Below are 17971 nucleotides of genomic sequence, written 5' to 3' on the forward strand. Positions count from 1 at the left end.
AGGGGGTACCATACCAAGTCAGTGTGGAGGCTATATACAGGGGGCACCGGTACCGAGTCAGTGTGGAGGCTATATACAGGGGGCACCGGTACCGAGTCAGTGTGGAGGCTATGTACAGGGGGTACCATACCAAGTCGGTGTGGAGGCTATATACAGGGGGCACCGGTACCGAGTCAGTGTGGAGGCTATGTACAGGGGGTACCATACCAAGTCAGTGTGGAGGCTATATACAGGGGGCACCGGTACAGAGTCAGTGTGGAGGCTATATACAGGGGGCACCGGTACCGAGTCAGTGTGGAGGCTATATACAGGGGGTACCATACCAAGTCAGTGTGGAGGCTATATACAGGGGGAACCGGTACCGAGTCAGTGTGCGGGGGTACGGGTTAGTTGATGTAATTTTGTAAGTAGGTGGGGGTGAAGTGACTATGCGTAGATAATAAACATTGAGTAGCAGCAGTGTACAAACGGGGGGGGGTCAATGTAAATTGTCCGGTGGCGATTTTATGAATTGTTCAGCAGTCTTATGGCTTGGTGGTAGAAGCTGTTGACTAGGTCTTAGATTTGGCACTCTGGTACCGCTTACCATGCGGTAGCAGAGAAAACAGTCTATAACTTGTGAATGGAGTCTCTGACAATTTTATGGGCTTTCCTCTGACACGCCTCTTGTATAGGTCCTGGATGGCAGGAAGCTTGGCCCCAGTGATGTACTGGGCCGTTCGCACTACCCTCTGTAGCGCCTTACGGTCAGAAGGCTGTAACGTAACAACATGTGGAAAAAGTTAAGGGGTCTGAATACTTTCCGAATGCACTGTATCTGGCCGTTTCTCTGAGATAGTTTCCAAGCAGTTTCACATCACATTTAAAACATTAAAAAAGAATTACAACATATGGAAGTCAATGGAAAGGGAGAGGTGGAGGTACATCACTGGAAGTTATGTAAAATATATATATATATTTTCTTGTTTATTCAAAATCTTAAAAAAATGGATAAGACACTCTATTCCATCCCCTTAAGAGAGAGAAATTAATTATATCCTGGTGGTATTTCTTCTATCCGGGGGTATTTTCAACAGGAAGGCATGAGTTAACAGAGACGTTACCAAACTAAGGTGTGTGTTTGTGGGGTAAATAGGGAGCAGGCGCCTGGAGCTTAGCTATGCATTCCAAATGGCACCCTATTCCATTTATAGTGCACTACTTTTGACCAGGGCCCATGGTCAAAAGTAGTGCACTATGTAGGGAATAGGGTGCCGTTTGGGATACACTTCGGATCCAGGAATGGAGCTGCGATAAGCCAGTCAGCCAATCAGGAGGCACCAGGGGCCTGAGCAAGAGACTCAGAGAACAGAGACACTAGCTCAGAACAAAAAGGCCTGTCAATCAATCCCACCTGTACTCTGCAAACATGCAGTCTCCATCTGAAAGGGCCCATAGAGCTCTGGTCAAAAGTAGTGCACTACGAAGGGTATAGTAGGGTGCCATTTGAGGGACAACCATAATCATACTCAGAACAGTGCTACTACCATCACTATCACTCCCCCTCTCACTGATAAGGAGTTTACTAAGGGAACAGAATTAAGGCTTTGGTGAAAAGGTCAATTAAATAAGTCTATATGAATGTGCCTCGTGTCTACACGCTACAATGTATAATCAACTTGTTTGAGATTAAATTTAGACTGTGTCAATGTCAAAAAGTGCAATCTGTGTATAGCAAAGTGGTGCCACTGCAGATTTCAGCTGTGTTCCTGAATACTGGCCATTAAAGAAATCCGCAACGGATGCCTCTGTGTGCTCTGTGGAGTCCAGACAGACAGCGCTGTGTTGTTTTCCACTGAGTTCTGAGTGACTCACTGATTTGCCAACACCGAGCTGTGCTTGGCCCAAATATCACCCTATCCCCTATATAGTGCACTACTTTTGACTAGCCAATAGGTAATAGGGTGCCATTTGGGACATTGCCCTGGTCTAGGTTGATGAAGAAAGAGGCAGGCCAGCTCTGTTGTTGACTGGCTGAGTGGTTACTGCATTAAGGGCTGTTCAGGTGTGGTGTTCTGGCTAATTAAGCTGGTTAAAAGGGAGGTTAGGGGGATTTCCTGGTTGCCAAGCACACACGCACACACACACACACACACACACACACACACACACACACACACACACACACACACACACACACACACACACACACACACACACACACACACACACACACACACACACACACACACACACACACACACACACACACACACACACACACACACACACATACACACACACTTCCTCCTTTCAAGGAGTCAAATGATTATGGGCATTGAGGCAGACAGCCTCCTATACTGAGAAGCCCCTCTCATATCCCACCAAAGCCACCATGTGTCGACATGTCACAGCTGTGAAAGGACACAGCTTTGTTACTCAGGCAAATTGCAAGTTTAGCTTTAAAAAAACAGATAATAAACATGTGGTATCACAGCGCCTCTCCTCTCTCTAAAGATCCACTTAACTGTACTGTATTTAAGAATATGAATATGTATATATAAATAGTTTGTAAATAGTATTTTTGTTGTCTCTTGGTGTCATTCCTATATCTAACTTTTTTGTATTATTTTGAATGAAATGTTATATCTGTTCTTCTTGTCTATAACTGTCTGTACTTTGACATGCATTTGTAAATGTTATGTGGACCCCAGGAAGAGTAGCTGCTGCATGTGCAGAAGCTCATAGGGATCTGGATAAACGGAACTAATTGTGTGTGTGTGTGTGTGTGTGTGTGTGTGTGTGTGTGTATGTGTGTGTGTGTGTGTGTGTGTGTGTGTGTGTGTGTGTGTGTGTGTGTGTGTGTGTGTGTGTGTGTGTGTGTGTGTGTGTGTGTCTAGCATGCCAACCCCTCTGTGAAATTTCAGATCCTCGACTGGTTATTTTATATTCATGTGACGTGGGGCTTTGGTATATAAATGCACACTGAGGTTTGGCACTGGCTCTAGCTATCTCTCTCAGGCTACTCAGTTTGATGCTGCGGCCCTGGCTGCCTGTCCTTGTGTAACCCTTCAGAGAGGGTGAGCTAAAGCGCCCCAACCACAGCTGCGCCATTCAAGGCCCCAGTGTTGGCCCATAGCTGGCCCGAAGCTGGGAGCCATCCTTGGGGCTCTCTGCCACACAAAGAGCCCCTCACAGAGACCAGGAGCTGCCTTGCACCACCCTTTGTCACACTGGTGTTAGATAGCAGTTTTATCATCAGTCACTGGTCCTGGTTCTTCTGATTCTCAAAGGTGCGTCTGTTTCTCTCTCTGTGTTCAAAGGCCCCGCCGAGCCTCTTATCTACTCCTACCAGTCCTCTTCCTCACATCCTGCCTCAGCAAGACAAGGCTAGCTCCTTCTATGGCCACTTCCTGTCTCTGTCTTATACACATGTAGAGATCCTATCATTCGCTGACGTGGACTGTGATCAACAGTAAGAAACACAGTGCGACTGAGTTAATAAACTCCCACAAGTCACAGAGGATTGAGGAAGTGAACTGCTTGGGTAACTGAGTTGGCCGTTAGAGTGAAGGTAACCAGGTTAAGCTCCAATAAATGGCTTGTTTGTGAGGTTTGCAAGACATTGCTTGACTACTTTTGACTAGAGCCCTTTGGCCCTGATCAAAAGTAGTGCACTCTATATGGAATAGGGTGCCATTTGGGAAGCAGAAGTATTTTCTCCCTCTAATCATGTGTAGAAAATGAATTATTCCTTCCTGTTGGGCTCCCTCCTTCAGACACGTGTCTGCGCTCTCTATTGTCGCCGCGGTGACGAATCACTGGCCTGTGTAATTTGACCCAGGGCAAGGTCATAAATCCCATTGTATCAAAGGGAATTGGTGTCCATGTTGGTGTTGGTGTCCATCCGCCACACACCAACAGAGATAGAGAGAGAGAGATCCTTCCAGAAAAGTAAAGATAGAAGAAAAAATGCTCTTTCTGCAGTGCTAAGGAGTAAGAAAGTGGAGAGAAAGTGTGGAGGGAGAAAGAGAGGACAGGAAATGTTTGTCTGATAGGTAACTCCATTTTCCCTGGTTTAAAATCTATGCTGACAGGGACAGCTAGTAGGTCACATTCTACATCTCCCTTCTCCCCGCTTTTTCACTTTCTCACAAATCAAAAAGGACATCTTAATAATGAATAAATTCCTGGAAAGTAAACAGGAAATGGCCGTTCCATCATTAAAACTACCCCTATTAGTATAATTTCTGCCCATTTTGAGATTAAAAAAGTATTTGATCAGAGGGAATAAAAGATGATCCTTATTAGCGATGGAATCAGTGATTATGTGTGCATAAGTGTGTGTGTGAGGGCTCTTCTAACGCCCCTGGTAATGCCCGATCTTTACTTGGCTTTGACCACATGGTCACATCGTCATCATGGAGATCGAGGCCTCGTGGGATTGGCCACTTAATTACCTGCATTAATTAGTTTGCCATGTTATATAGGCCACCGTCGCTCTGAGCTGTGGAAGGGAACATTAGTGTTCAGCTGAAGTGAACGTTGTTGAAAAATAACCTATAATAACACTGTAAAGCTATACGACTGTGAGTCAGCAACCGCAGGTGCCCCCTTGAAATCCCCTTGAAACCAAGAGGACAAGGGTAGCATCCCAAATGGTACCCTATTCCCTATGTAGTGCATTACATTCAACCTGTGCACTACGTAGGGAATAGGGTGTCATTTGTGACGCAGCCCATGATTCAGCACGACAGGTGCCCTCTGTAAACCAAGGTGCCCTCTTGAAAGGCTATTATAGGAACTCTGCCACACCCCTTCCCTTTTGAGTGACACTTACAAAGAATAACATCACTAATGCCACTCTCCTACACGCTATTAGTCATACCATTAATAATGTGTATTGGGTGGCAACGGATTGAATTTCCCTGGTACTGACATGGCTCCCTGTGTGGCTTCTGCCCACCCTCAGTGACTGAAAGCTGAAACAACACCATTGTGTTGACAATTGCTAATGAGAAGATGAGGGGGTGAAGGGAGGGATGAAGGGGGATGAAGGAGGGATGGGGCGGGGAAGTTATATGAGAGAATGGTGGCTTTACTGTGTCAGCAGCAGCCACACACACACACACATACACACACTGAGGAGTGGGTAAGGGCACAGTGGTGATGTCAGGATGGCGATATAGGGGGGAATGGATGGATGGAATCACCCCATCCAGTTCTAACAGGGGTCAATGGCTGCCTGGCAATATGATTGTCACCATTAGGGTGATCTGGCCACCGTTGACATGTGTCATCAAGTCATCAGCGTGTGAAATGACAAACTAGTGTGCCTTTCTACACCTATGCTCACACCTTCCAATGTTCACACACACAAACCTACACAAACATTCACACTCAAACTAGCTTTCTTTCAGAGCTGAAGCAGCACTGTCATCACAATGCAGGGTTAACTTATAAAGGTCAAAGTGGTAGTGAACAGTTGACAATGACATTTTAAATCTACTTAAAATACTAGGCTATGTATGTATTTATCAAACCCATGAAGTCATTGTTGGCAACATGACACGATGACTACCACTGAAATCATATGCGGGGAAAAACCCAACCTGTCCCAACTAGAATCTGTCAGCACATTAAAGTAAATGTGGTGTGGGCTGAAAGAATAATGAGTCACTCAGAACAACCCAGTACTATCCCAACAATGCATGCAGCACCTTGGGGACACCATTTTGAACCTGATCCTTCTGTAGTCACCCACAGTCCTGTGTGACTAGTCCATGATAGAATCCACCTAAAGAGCCTGTCTGCATCCCAAACGGAACCCAATTCCCTATGGGCTCTGGTCAAAAGTAGTGTACTACTGTATATAGGGAATAGGGTGCCATTTGGGACAGATCCCATCACCTGAGTGGGAACAAGTATTTACCCAGTCTCTGGCATATATGATGTCATCAGCACTCACCCACCAAGACTGTATTTTCTGATGCCGCCGTCCGCCCATCCCCATAAAGGAACCAGTCAGGTCAATATTTACCCAACCACCATTAGGAGCGCCAAGTACCCCGGCAGAGCCCGCCGCAGCGGCAAAGCCTGCTGGGTAAACAGTGGGTGAAGAAGGGAAATAAATGAGCAGTGTTTGTCTGGCAGTGAATGACAAGACCCCGTTATGGGAAGAGTGGAGTAGAGAGTGGCTGTCTGCGTCAAGGAATGGCAACCTATTCCCTTTATAGTGCACTACTTGTTTTGACCAGGGCCCAAAAGGCTCTGGTCAAAAGTAGTGCACTACAAAATGGATAGGGTGCCATTCGGGACATACCCTGACATGCACCTGTTGAGGAGCCAGATTGGTCACTGTGGTTTTCTGGCTTTCATAGGTACCATGTTAGCCATCTCTGGACTGTGTGTGAGAGAGGGTAACTCAAAAACAGAGATCTCCTTTTGTGCAATGCACATTCACTGCAACTTTCCCACACATAGCCACGCCACAGGGAGTATAGGAACTACAGAGAAAGCAACAAGGACCTTTTAGTCCAGGACTTTCCTTTGTTGTGTAAAGGGAAGCTATGCTGGTGTGTCTGGTTACACATGCCCTGGGAGCTTGTACCCAATCAAAGATACACGTGTGTGCGTGAGAAGAATAAAATGTAGCATGGCTATTGGTTCCCATGCCTAGTCTTAATAATAGGATCATGGCTTTTTTCAGTCTGTCATAGCTTGGTTGACTCACACTAACCTGTAGTGAGTAAAAGTTTAGTCTGTAGGTCCTACAGGGTGAAGTACAGTTGAAGTCGGAAGTTTACATACACTTGGGTTGGAGTCATTAAAACTCGTTTTTCAACCACTCCACAAATTTCTTGTTAACAAACTAGAGTTTTGGCAATTCGGGTAGGACATCTACTTTGTGCATGACACAAGTATAAATTCATGGGACCACGCAGCCGTCATACCGCTCAGGAAGGAGATGCGTTCTGTCTCCTAGAGATTAATGTACTTTGGTGCGAAAAGTGCAAATCAATCCCAGAACAACAGCAAAGGACCTTTTAAAGATGCTGGAGGAAACAGGTACAAAAGTATCTATATCCACAGTAAAATAAGTCCTTTATCGACATAACCTGAAAGGCCGCTCAGCCAGGAAGAAGCCACTGCTCCAAAACCGCTATTAGAAAGCCAGACTACGGTTTGCAACTGCACATGGGGACAAAGCTTGTACTTTTTGGAGAAATGTCCTCTGGTCTGATGGAACAAAAATAGAACTGTTTGGCCATAATGACCATCATTATGTTTGGAGGGAAAAGGGGGAGGCTTGCAAGCCGAAGAATACCATCCCATCCGTGGCAGCATCATGTTATGGGGGTGCTTTACTGCAGGAGGGACTGGTGCACTTCACAAAATAGATGGCATCATGAGGTAGGAAAAGTATGTGGATATATTGAAGCAACATCTCAAGACATCAGTCAGGAAGTTAAAGCTTGGTCGCAAATGGGTCTTCCAAATGGACATTGACCCCAAGCATACTTCCAAAGTTGTGGCAAAATGGCTTAAGGACAACTAAGTCAAGGTATTGGAGTGGCCATCACAAAGCCCGGACCTCAATCCTATAGAAAATGTTGTGGGCAGAACTGAGCAAGGAGGCCTACAACCTGACTCAGTTACACCAGCTCTGTCAGGAGGAATGGGCCAAAATTCACCCAACTTATTGTGGGAAGCTTGTGGAAGGCTACCTGCAACGTTTGACCCAAGTTAAACTATTTAAAGACAATGCTAAGAAATACTAATTGAGTGTATGTAAACTTCTGACCCACTGGGATTGTGATGAAATAAATAAAAGCTGAAATAAATCATTCTCTCTACTATTATTCTGACATTTCACATTCTTAAAATAAAGTGGTGATCCTAACTGAACTAAGACAGGGCATTTTTACCAGGATTTAATGTCAAGAATTGTGAAAAACTGAGTTTAAATGTATTTGGCTAAGGTTTATGTAAAATTCTGACTTCAAATATATGTATGGATAGGAATCCCAGCCATGAGCACATTTAATTACACTGGGAGGGTATTTACAAATCTCTCCCTCCCTCCCTCCCTCCCTCCCTCCCTCCCTCCCTCTATGGGAAATATATGTTTAAATTGCCAATGCAAGTGAAATGGATAAACTAAAGTAAAATAATAAAAGGTCAAAACCTGTAAATATTACACTCACAAGTTCCAAAAGAATAGAGCCATTTCAAATGTCATATGTCTATATACAGTGTTGAAACGTAGTGCAAATAGTTAAAGTACAAAGGGAAAAATGTATAAGTGGGGCGTAGCAAGTGAACCCAAGTGCAGACTCAGATTGAGGAGACAGGAATACGGTAACTAAGGTATTTATTGAACAGCGGGGGGAAGATGGGGTGGCCCGGACAGGTAGCAGGGAAACAAGGACTGAGGCCGGGGCAAGGGGCAAGGGGAGCGAAGGCAGGGTTAGCAGGTCCGGAGCGGAATCCAAGGAAGCCGTAGAGCGGGGGTCCTGAGCAGGGACGCAGGACTGATGAGACGAGCGACAGGGACCAGAGGCAGAGCGGACGGAATGATCAGAGATTACAATCTGGCAGCATGGAAGTGGCAGGGCTGAGTATTTGTAGAGGTCTTGATTATGAAACAGGTTGCAGCTGTGCCTCCAGCACACCTGTCTCCACTCACACAATCACATGCACCCACACACAGAGAGAGAGGGAGATAACACTGGGGGAATGGCAGCAGGTTAGGGAGACACAGGATGAGAAGTAGAGGGTGTGGCAGGGGCAGATGTAACAAAAATAAATAAACATATATGGGTTGCATTTACAATTGTTTGTTCTTCACTGGTTGCCCTTTTCTTGTGGCAACAGGTCACACATCTTGTTGCTGTGATTGCACACTGTGGTATTTCAACCAATACATATGGGAGTTTATCAAAAATCGATAAAAAAAAAAAATGTGGGTCTGTGCAATCTGATATGGTCATACATTTAGCAGGATGTTAGGAAGTGCAGCTCAGTTTCCACCTCATTTTGTGGGCAGTGTGCACATAGCCTGTCTTCCCTTGACTGCCAGTGTGGCCTTTCTCAATAGCAAGGCCATGCTCACGGTCAGAACATAGTCAATATTTCCTTAATATTGGGTCAGTCACAGTGCTCAGGTATTCTGCCACTGTTTACTCTCTGTTTAGGGCCAAATAGCATTCTAGTTTGCTCTGTTTTTTGTCAATTCTTTCCAATGTGTCAAGTAATTATCTTTTTGTTTTCTCATGATTTGGTTGGGTCTAATTGTGTTGCTGTCCTTGTGAACAGAGCCCCAGGACCAGCTTGCTTAGGGGGCTCTTCTCCAGGTTAATTTCTCTGTAGGTAATGGCTTTGTTATGGAAGGTTTGGGAATCACTTCCTTTTAAGTGGTTGTAGAATGTAATGGCTCTTTTCTGGATTTTGATCATTAGCGGGTATCGGCCTAATTCTGCTCTGCATGCATTATTTGGTGTTTTACGTTGTAAACGGAGGATATTTTTGCTGAATTCTGCATGCAGAGTCTCAATTTGGTGTTTGTCCCATTTAGTGAATTCTTGGTTGGTAAGCGGACCCCAGACCTCACAACCATAAAGGGCAATGGGTTCTATAACTGATTCAAGTACTTTTAGCCAGATCCTAACTGGTATGTTGAATTTTATGTTCCCTTTGATGGTATAGAAGGCCCTTCTTGCCTTGTCCCTCAGATCATTCAAAGCTTTGTGGAAGTTATCTGTGGCACTGATGTTTAGGCTGGGATATGTATTGTTTTTTGTGTGCTCTAGGCCAACGGTGTCTAGATGGAATTTGTATTCGTGGTCCTGGCAACTGAATCTTTTTTGGAATACCATTGTTTTTGTCTTACTGAGATTTACTGTCAGGGCCCGGGTCTGACAGAATCTGTGCAGACGATATAGGTGCTGCTGTAGGCCCTCCTTGGTTAGGGACAGAAGCACCATATCATCAGCAAACAGTAGACATTTCACGTCAGATTCTAGTAGGGTGAGACCGGGTGCTGCAGACTGTTCTAGTGCTCTCGCCAATGTGTTGATATATATGTTGAAGAGGGTGGGGCTCAAGCTGCTTATCCCTGTCTCACCCCCCGGCCCTGTGAAAAGAAATGTGTGTGTTTCATGCCAATTTTAACCACAAACTTATTGTTTGTGTACATGGATTTTAAATTGTTGTATGTTTTCCCCCCAAAACCACTTTCCATCAATTTGTTTAGCAGGTCCTCATGCCAAATTGATTCTAAAGATTGTTTGAAATCAACAAAGCATGTGAAGGCTTTGCCTTTGTTTTTGTTTGTTTGTCAATTAGGGTGTGCATGGTGAATACGTGGTCCGTTGTACGGTAGTTTGGTAAAAATCCAATTTGACATTTGCTCAGTACATTGTTTTCACTGAGGAAATGTACAAGTCTGGTGTTAATGATAATGCAGAGGATTTTCCAGAGGTTGCTGTTGACGCATATCCCACAGTACTTATTGGGGTCAATTTTGTCTCCACTTTTGTGGATTGGGGTGATCAGTCCTTGGTTCCAAATATTGGGAAATATGCCAGAGCTGAGGATGATGTTAAAGAGTTTAAGTATAGCCAATTGGAATTTGTGGTCTGTTAATTTTATCATTTAATTTAGAATATAATCAACCCCCTAGGGCTTTTTGGTTTACAGGGTTTGTATTTTGTCCTGTAGTCCATTCAATGTAATTGGAGAATCCAGTGGGTTCTGGTAGTCTTTAAAAGTTGATTGTAAAATTTCTATTTGATCATGTATATGTTTTTGCTGTTTGTTCTTTGTTATAGAGCCAAAAATATTGGAGAAGTGGTTTATCCATACATCTCCATTTTGGATAGATAACGCTTCGTGTTGTGGTTTGTTTAGAGTTTTCCAATTTTCCCAGAAGGGGTTACATTCTATGGATTCTTCAATTACATTGAGCTGATTTCTGACATGCTGTGAAGGTGTAGGTTTTCTGGGTCTCTATGTTTTTGGTTGGATCGGTTTCTCAATTTCTTTACGTTTTTTCATTCTTCATCAAACCACTTGTCATTATTGTTCATTTTCTTAGATTGTCTGCTTGAAATGTTTTGATTTGATAGGGCAGCTGATATGTCAAATATACTGTTCAGGTTTTCTACTGTCAAGTTTTACAGTGAAACATTTTTTCCAGGACATTGTCTAGAAGGGATTGAATTTGCTGTTGCCTAATTGTTGTTTTGGTAAATTTCCACACTACTTTCCTTCCATCTATAGCATTTCCTAATATGATTCATTTCCTTTGGCTTTGATGCCTCATGATTAAGCATAGCTCTGTTCAAGTAGAGTGTGATTTTGCTGTGATCTGATAGGAGTTTCAATGGACTGACTGTGAACTCTAAGAGACTCTGAGTTGAGGTCAGCGATAAATTAGTCTACAGTACAATTGCCAAGATATGAGCTATAGGTGTACCTACCGTAGGAGTCCTCTCAAAGCCTACCATTGACTATGTACATACCCAGCCTCTGACAGAGCTGCAGGAGTTGTGACCCGTTTTTGTTGGTTATGTTGTCGTACTTGTGCCTGGGGGGAATATGTGGGAGGGAAGGCTGTCACCTCCAGGTATGTGTTTGTCCCCCTGTGTGCTGAGGATGTCAGGTTCTTGTCCAGTTCTGGCATTTAGGTCGCCACAGACTAGCACATGTCCCTGGGCCTGGAAATGGTTGATCTCGCCCTCTAGGATGGAGAAGCTGTCATCGTTAAAGTATGGGGATTCTATTGGGGTGATATAGGTAGCACACATGAGGAAATGTTTCTCTGTTGAGACCGTGCTTCTACACCTGCATTGCTTGCTGTTTGGGGTTTTAGGCTGGGTTTCTGTACAGCACTTTGAGATATCAGCTGATGTACGAAGGGCTATATAAATAGATTTGATTTGATTTGATTTGATCTTTTCCTTATTAACTTCTAGCCAGATGTAAAATATTCCTGTTTTGACTAATTTAATAGATTGGGTTAAGTCTGCTTTATACCAAATTAGCATACCCCCAGAGTCTTTTCTCTGTTTCACACCTGGTTGTTTGGTGGATGGTACTACCATATCTTTGTAACCTAGAGGGCAACCATTGGATCTGTCTCCTTTATAACCATGTTTCTTTGATGAAATCTGGGTCCCTGCTCTTTAGGCCAATGGCAGATGACCTCAAACCTTGTATATTCGAGGGTGCGATATACAGTGCCTTGCGAAAGTATTCGGCCCCCTTGAACTTTGCGACCTTTTGCCACATTTCAGGCTTCAAACATAAAGATATAAAACTGTATTTTTTGTGAAGAATCAACAACAAGTGGGACACAATCATGAAGTGGAACGACATTTATTGGATATTTCAAACTTTTTTAACAAATCAAAAACTGAAATTGGGCGTGCAAAAGTATTGTCCAGGAGGGAAGATGGATGGAGCCAAATACAGGACCATTCTGGAAGAAAACCTGATGGTGTCTGCAAAAGACCTGAGACTGGGACGGAGATTTGTCTTCCAACAAGACAATGATCCAAAACATAAAGCAAAATCTACAATGGAATGGTTCAAAAATAAACATATCCAGGTGTTAGAATGGCCAAGTCAAAGTCCAGACCTGAATCCAATCGAGAATCTGTGGAAAGAACTGAAAACTGCTGTTCACAAATGCTCTCCATCCAACCTCACTGAGCTCGAGCTGTTTTGCAAGGAGGAATGGGAAAAAATGTCAGTCTCTCGATGTGCAAAACTGATAGAGACATACCCCAAGCGACTTACAGCTGTAATCGCCGCAAAAGGTGGTGCTACAAAGTATTAACTTAAGGGGGCTGAATAATTTTGCACGCCCAATTTATCAGTTTTTGATTAGTTAAAAAAGTTTGAAATATCCAATAAATGTCGTTCTACTTCATGATTGTGTCCCACTTGTTGTTGATTCTCCACAAAAAAATACAGTTTTATATCTTTATGTTTGAAGCCTGAAATGTGGCAAAAGGTCGCAAAGTTCAAGGGGGCCGAATACTTTCACAAGGCACTGTATCTCTCTCTGTATCTCTCTATACCGCTCTCTTTCTTTCACTCTCTGTATCTCTCTCTCTGTCTCTTTCTCTCTCTCTCTCTTTCTTTCTCTCTCTCCACTGAGACATTCATCTTAGTCTGGTGGATGGATGGGGTCTAATGCTGGGGTTATGGATGCCATCATTCAGCTCATAACTCCTCAAAAAGAGGAGGTATTAGGATGGCTACACAGGGACTAAAGAAGAGACCATAGATATCTCAGTGTAGCCTCAGTGCATTCCAAATGGCACCCTTTTCCCAATATATAGTGCACTACTTTTGACCAGAGCCCTATGAAATAGGGTTCTATTTGGGAAGCAGCCTCTCGCTACCTCCCTGGAGTCTTTCTGTCTTTAGAGCAGGAAGCCATACGTATGGTTCCCATTTTCCAGCCCTGTCAGTGAACCCTGCATGTTCCAGTGTGGTGATGGTGGTGTGTCTATGGAGGGGGAGGAAGGGACAGGGAGAGAGGAGGGGGTAGCGGGATACAGGGAAGGGGGAAGAGCATTCCGTACATTCTTCTGTCTGTCTGACGCAGCGAGAAAGTCTGGAGCTCGGAAGGCTGGGATATACAGGGTAAGAGTAGAGAACTGACAGAGGTATGGGAGGGAGAAAGAGAGATTGGGAGGGTGATTAACACTTACGGGAAAGAGAGGTGGAGGAATGTGACACGAGTGAAAAAGTGATGGAAAGGGGAGGAAAAAGCAGTCTGTTCCTTTCTTTCTTGCCTCCCTTCTCCTGAGGAGCCAATGTGACACCCATGTTTCTGGGACGTCTGTTCTCTCGCAGCACCACACCTCATGACAACTCAGTCCCCTACTTCACGGTTCCGTGGCTGCATCCCAAATAGCATCCTATTGGGAATAGGTTTCCATTTGGGATGTACCCAGAGAGAACAGGGTCGTATTCACTAGGCACCAAACAGAAGAATACTTAAAGGGAGTCCAGGGAGGGACTACCTGAACATTTCCAATAAGAAACGCTGGTTTTCGCTTGCCGTTCCATTGTGCACTAATGAATACAGACCAACTATGGGAGCCACGAGAGAGAGATAAATAGGTTTAGTCAGAATGACTCAGGGCCTGCAGTAACAAGTCATAGGACGTATGAGGTGAATTGTGTGTACTGTGTGTAATTTGTAAGACTATCAATGTTGTGGAACTGTCATGAACCAGTTGTCGAGACAGAGGTCCTTATAGTGTTGTTTCTTGTGTGTTTCTTGTGTGTGTCCTGGTGTGGACAGGTGGTGACACCAACACAAGTGGGACAGTCGTACGCCTACAGCCCTGGCCAGCACACCCAACAGGACCTCTATGATGTTCCTCCCATGAGACCACAGGGGGTAAGTGTCTCTACCTCTACACATAACATAGACATTCGTATGTCAATCCATCAGGGAAAATCTAAAATGGCACCCTATTCTCTATGAAGTTAGCTACTTTGTATGAAACACTGTGGCTTTGTCTGAAATGGCACCCAAGGGCCCTGGCCAAAAATAGTGCACTACATAAGGAACAGGGAGCCATTTGAGACACAGCCTCAGTGTTTTACTTTGCTGTTTCTGCCATTCAATGTAATCTATGGTATCCTGATTTTGGAATGTCACTCTGTTTTCCAGGTGTATGACATTCCTCCTGGGAAAATTATGGGATCGCCTTTTCCTGGACAACATGGCAATTCTCCCTCCCAAGGAGGAGTCTATGATGTTCCCCAATCCACTCAGATGGACCCCCGGACACAAGGGGTTTACGATATCCCTCCCTCTACGCAAAGGGTATGTCAGACCACTCAAACTACACAGAGAAACACTACCCACACTGAGACCACATATAGAAGGTTTATAACCTGGTCATTCTACATTCTAATAAAGTCAAAAGGAAGCGGTAGCCATTTAGGTCCGGAACATTTTACTTTTATTTATTGATACATGCTCTAGTATCCCTCTTAATTGCATGGTAATAAATTAATAATATGTCAAATTATCATATTTATTACATTTTCGCGGTTCCCTAAATGAAAGTGTTGCCTGCCAATAGTGTTCGAGCAAAACTCGCTGAGTAGCATTCTCTCTGTCTGTTAACTCTCCAGCAGGGAAGTCAAGGACTAAATTATTACGTCTCTGGGGATATATCCCAAATGGCACCCTATATAGTGCACTACTTTTATCCAGGCCCCATAGGGCTCTGGTCAAAATTAGTGCACTTTTTAGGGAATAGGGTGCCATTTGGGATGTAGTCTGGAGCATCTTACATTACACCCTGGATACAGTGTTCTAGGCCCAGCCAAGGCTTAGGGCCATCAGTTTGTTTGTAATAACGTGAAATATGTGGGAACCCGTTATTTGCATCGTGGTTGGGTTCGGGCTGTCTCGCAGTGAGGAGCACATTTCAAGGCTGACTGAAATCACTTACAGCCCACTCTTTTTATTTATCCAGCTCCGCTTTCACGCTACGTGCCATTTACGTCACAATCCATATTCCACACTGTCAGGACAATGCTAGATGTTTATTGCTTATGCGTTTTGCCATATTCAGGCTGATACTGAGTTATGGGGAAGGAATAGGAAGATGAGCACTGAGGTTTGCAAATATAGTATCAACCGAAACAGTCGGTTCTGTCAGTTCCTCAATATCTAATTGAAATAATGTGGTGCAAAGCTTGTTTGTTATTGATTTGGTAGGCTGTATTTCTGTAGCTATGACTCATTGTTGCATGCTGGTTGATGCGCTGTCTACTCCCCTCCTTACTGTAGGCCGTCATTGTAAATAAGAATTTGTTCTTAACTGACTTGCCTAGTTAAATAAAGGTTGAATACATTTTTTTTTAAATACTGTAGTCTATGAGGCACTCATCCAAACGCTTGTCTTTTCTGTACAGGTGTACTCTGTGCCTCCCTGCCGGAACACCCCAGCCCTCCAGGAGGGAAACTACGATTTCCCCCAACCTCTCAAACAACACAAACAACAGGAGGGCATCTACGACGTACCCCCACCCACCCTCACCAAACCCTCCCCGTCCCCCCAGTCCAATTATGACTTTCCCCCCAGCTCCGAGCCAATCGGACCCCACCACCTCCAACGCCCTGTCGCCAGCGACAACGAAGGCATCTACGACGTGCCGCCCCCCGCCCACCAGCTCTCAGGGGCGGTGCCTCGTGGCGATCTGTATGATATCCCCAGGGGGATGCAGCAGCCCCCCTCCCAGCACCGCTCCACCCCCCAGGAGAGGGACAGGGACAGGGGGAAGGGCCAGGGCGTATATGACATCCCACCTGCTCTGGGGGACATGACAGATGGGGTGAACCGCCTGTCCTTCTCCAGCACGGGCTCCACACGCAGCTCCATGTCCACCTCTTCCACCTCTACGGTCTCCAGCGCTGAGGGCCGGCTGGCCCTAGATGTGGACCAGGCAGTCCAGAGGCTGTACCGCCTGCATCAGGCCGTGGAGGCCTCTGTGGGGGCCCTGCAGACCCTGGCCTCCTCCTCCCACTGGAGGACTTACCCCTTCATGGAGCGCCACACCAACGAGGTGCGCACCATGCTGGACAGGGTACGGGCAGCCCTGGCAGACTTTGTGGTATTTGGCAGGGGTGTTGTGGCCAACGCCACGGCCCTGTCAGACCCCAGCCTGCACAGTAAGCTGAGGAGGCAGCTGGGAAGGCTGGAGGACTCCCAGCAGATCATCCTACAGACCTACCAGAGCCTGGAGAACTGCGGCTGGGCCCTCAACGCCCTGGCCACCTCCAGCAGCACCAAGCACCAGATTAAGAGTGACAACCTGGACCGCTTCGTTATGGTTTCCAGGACGGTGCCCGACGATGCCAAACAGCTGGCCTCCTCCGTGGGGGGTAACGCCGAGCTGCTCTTCAGGCGGACGCCAACCATGAATGGGTCCTCCTACCCCAGGGGGGGCACGCCAGAGGAAGCTGTCATCCATCCTCTCACCTCCCCGTCCTCGGACAGCGACAACTACGTAGGCCAGACCAAGCCCTTTCCTGTGCCCTCCAACCAAGACAAAGGCAACATGAACAATAGTGAGAAATGTGTGAAGAGCTGGATGGAGGACTATGACTACGTCCATCTGCAGGTATGTTTGACTCTGACTCTAGCCTGACCTACCACACAGATGTTATATTTACTGTACACAAAACGTTGGTCATTAAGCAGACACTTATCCAGAGCGACTTACAGTCGATTATTCAATTTAGATGGTAAGACAAACGGTAGCTAAGTCAAATGTTAGCCCCTCACATCAACATATAATCCCTGATCTATGCATGAGAGTTTAGATGTGAATCACTCGATTCCTATACAGTGTCTTAAGTGTGTTGACACAATATTTAACCTTTAAGGGAAACGCTGATCAGGTGGTGTTGAGCATGCTAGCTGCATTATCAGTACGTACACTCTTAGAAAAAGGTGCTATCTACAACCTAAAAGGGTTCTTCAGCTGTCCCCCATAGGAGAACCCTTTAAAGAACCCTTTTTGGTTCCAGGTAGAACCCTTTTGAGTTCCATGAAAGACCCTTTCTGCAGAATGATTCACATCTTTCCACAGAGGGTTCTACATGGAACCCAATAGAGTTATACCTGGAACCAAAAAGGCTTCACCTTTGGGGACATCCGAAGAACCCTTTTGGAACCCTTTTTTCTAAGAGTGGGTAAAGCCAGGCTGTATCTGCCTGTTGGGTAGTCCCATCTGTTCATCCAGGAAGACAACAGATAGATTAGAAAAGAATAACTAACATACAAATGTTTTACTGAGCATCAACATGTAGGACTATATGAGAGGGACTATGTTTTCAAACCTAATCTGAGTAGCAGGAATTGTATCGCAGGTTATGCATTGGGAATTACACCTGTACTTACCCTCTGCTGTTTGAATCTGCTGCTTTGGTTGGTCTTCTCCT

General features: G+C 45.1%; 1 protein-coding gene across 2 annotated transcripts in view; it reads left to right on the plus strand.

Moving 5' to 3' along the window:
• Positions 1-17971, plus strand: part of nedd9 (neural precursor cell expressed, developmentally down-regulated 9) — a 54233-nt gene that overhangs the window by 34571 nt on the left and 1691 nt on the right. For both annotated transcript variants that reach the window (XM_031788813.1, XM_020500169.2), the window contains exons 3-5: positions 14306-14404; positions 14681-14836; positions 15940-17148. In XM_031788813.1, the coding sequence (XP_031644673.1) occupies positions 14306-14404; positions 14681-14836; positions 15940-17148 (1464 nt within the window). The remainder of the gene's footprint in view (positions 1-14305; positions 14405-14680; positions 14837-15939; positions 17149-17971) is intronic.

This window comes from Oncorhynchus kisutch, linkage group LG14 (genome assembly GCF_002021735.2).
Source record: "Oncorhynchus kisutch isolate 150728-3 linkage group LG14, Okis_V2, whole genome shotgun sequence".
NCBI classification, from domain to species: Eukaryota; Metazoa; Chordata; class Actinopteri; order Salmoniformes; family Salmonidae; genus Oncorhynchus; species Oncorhynchus kisutch.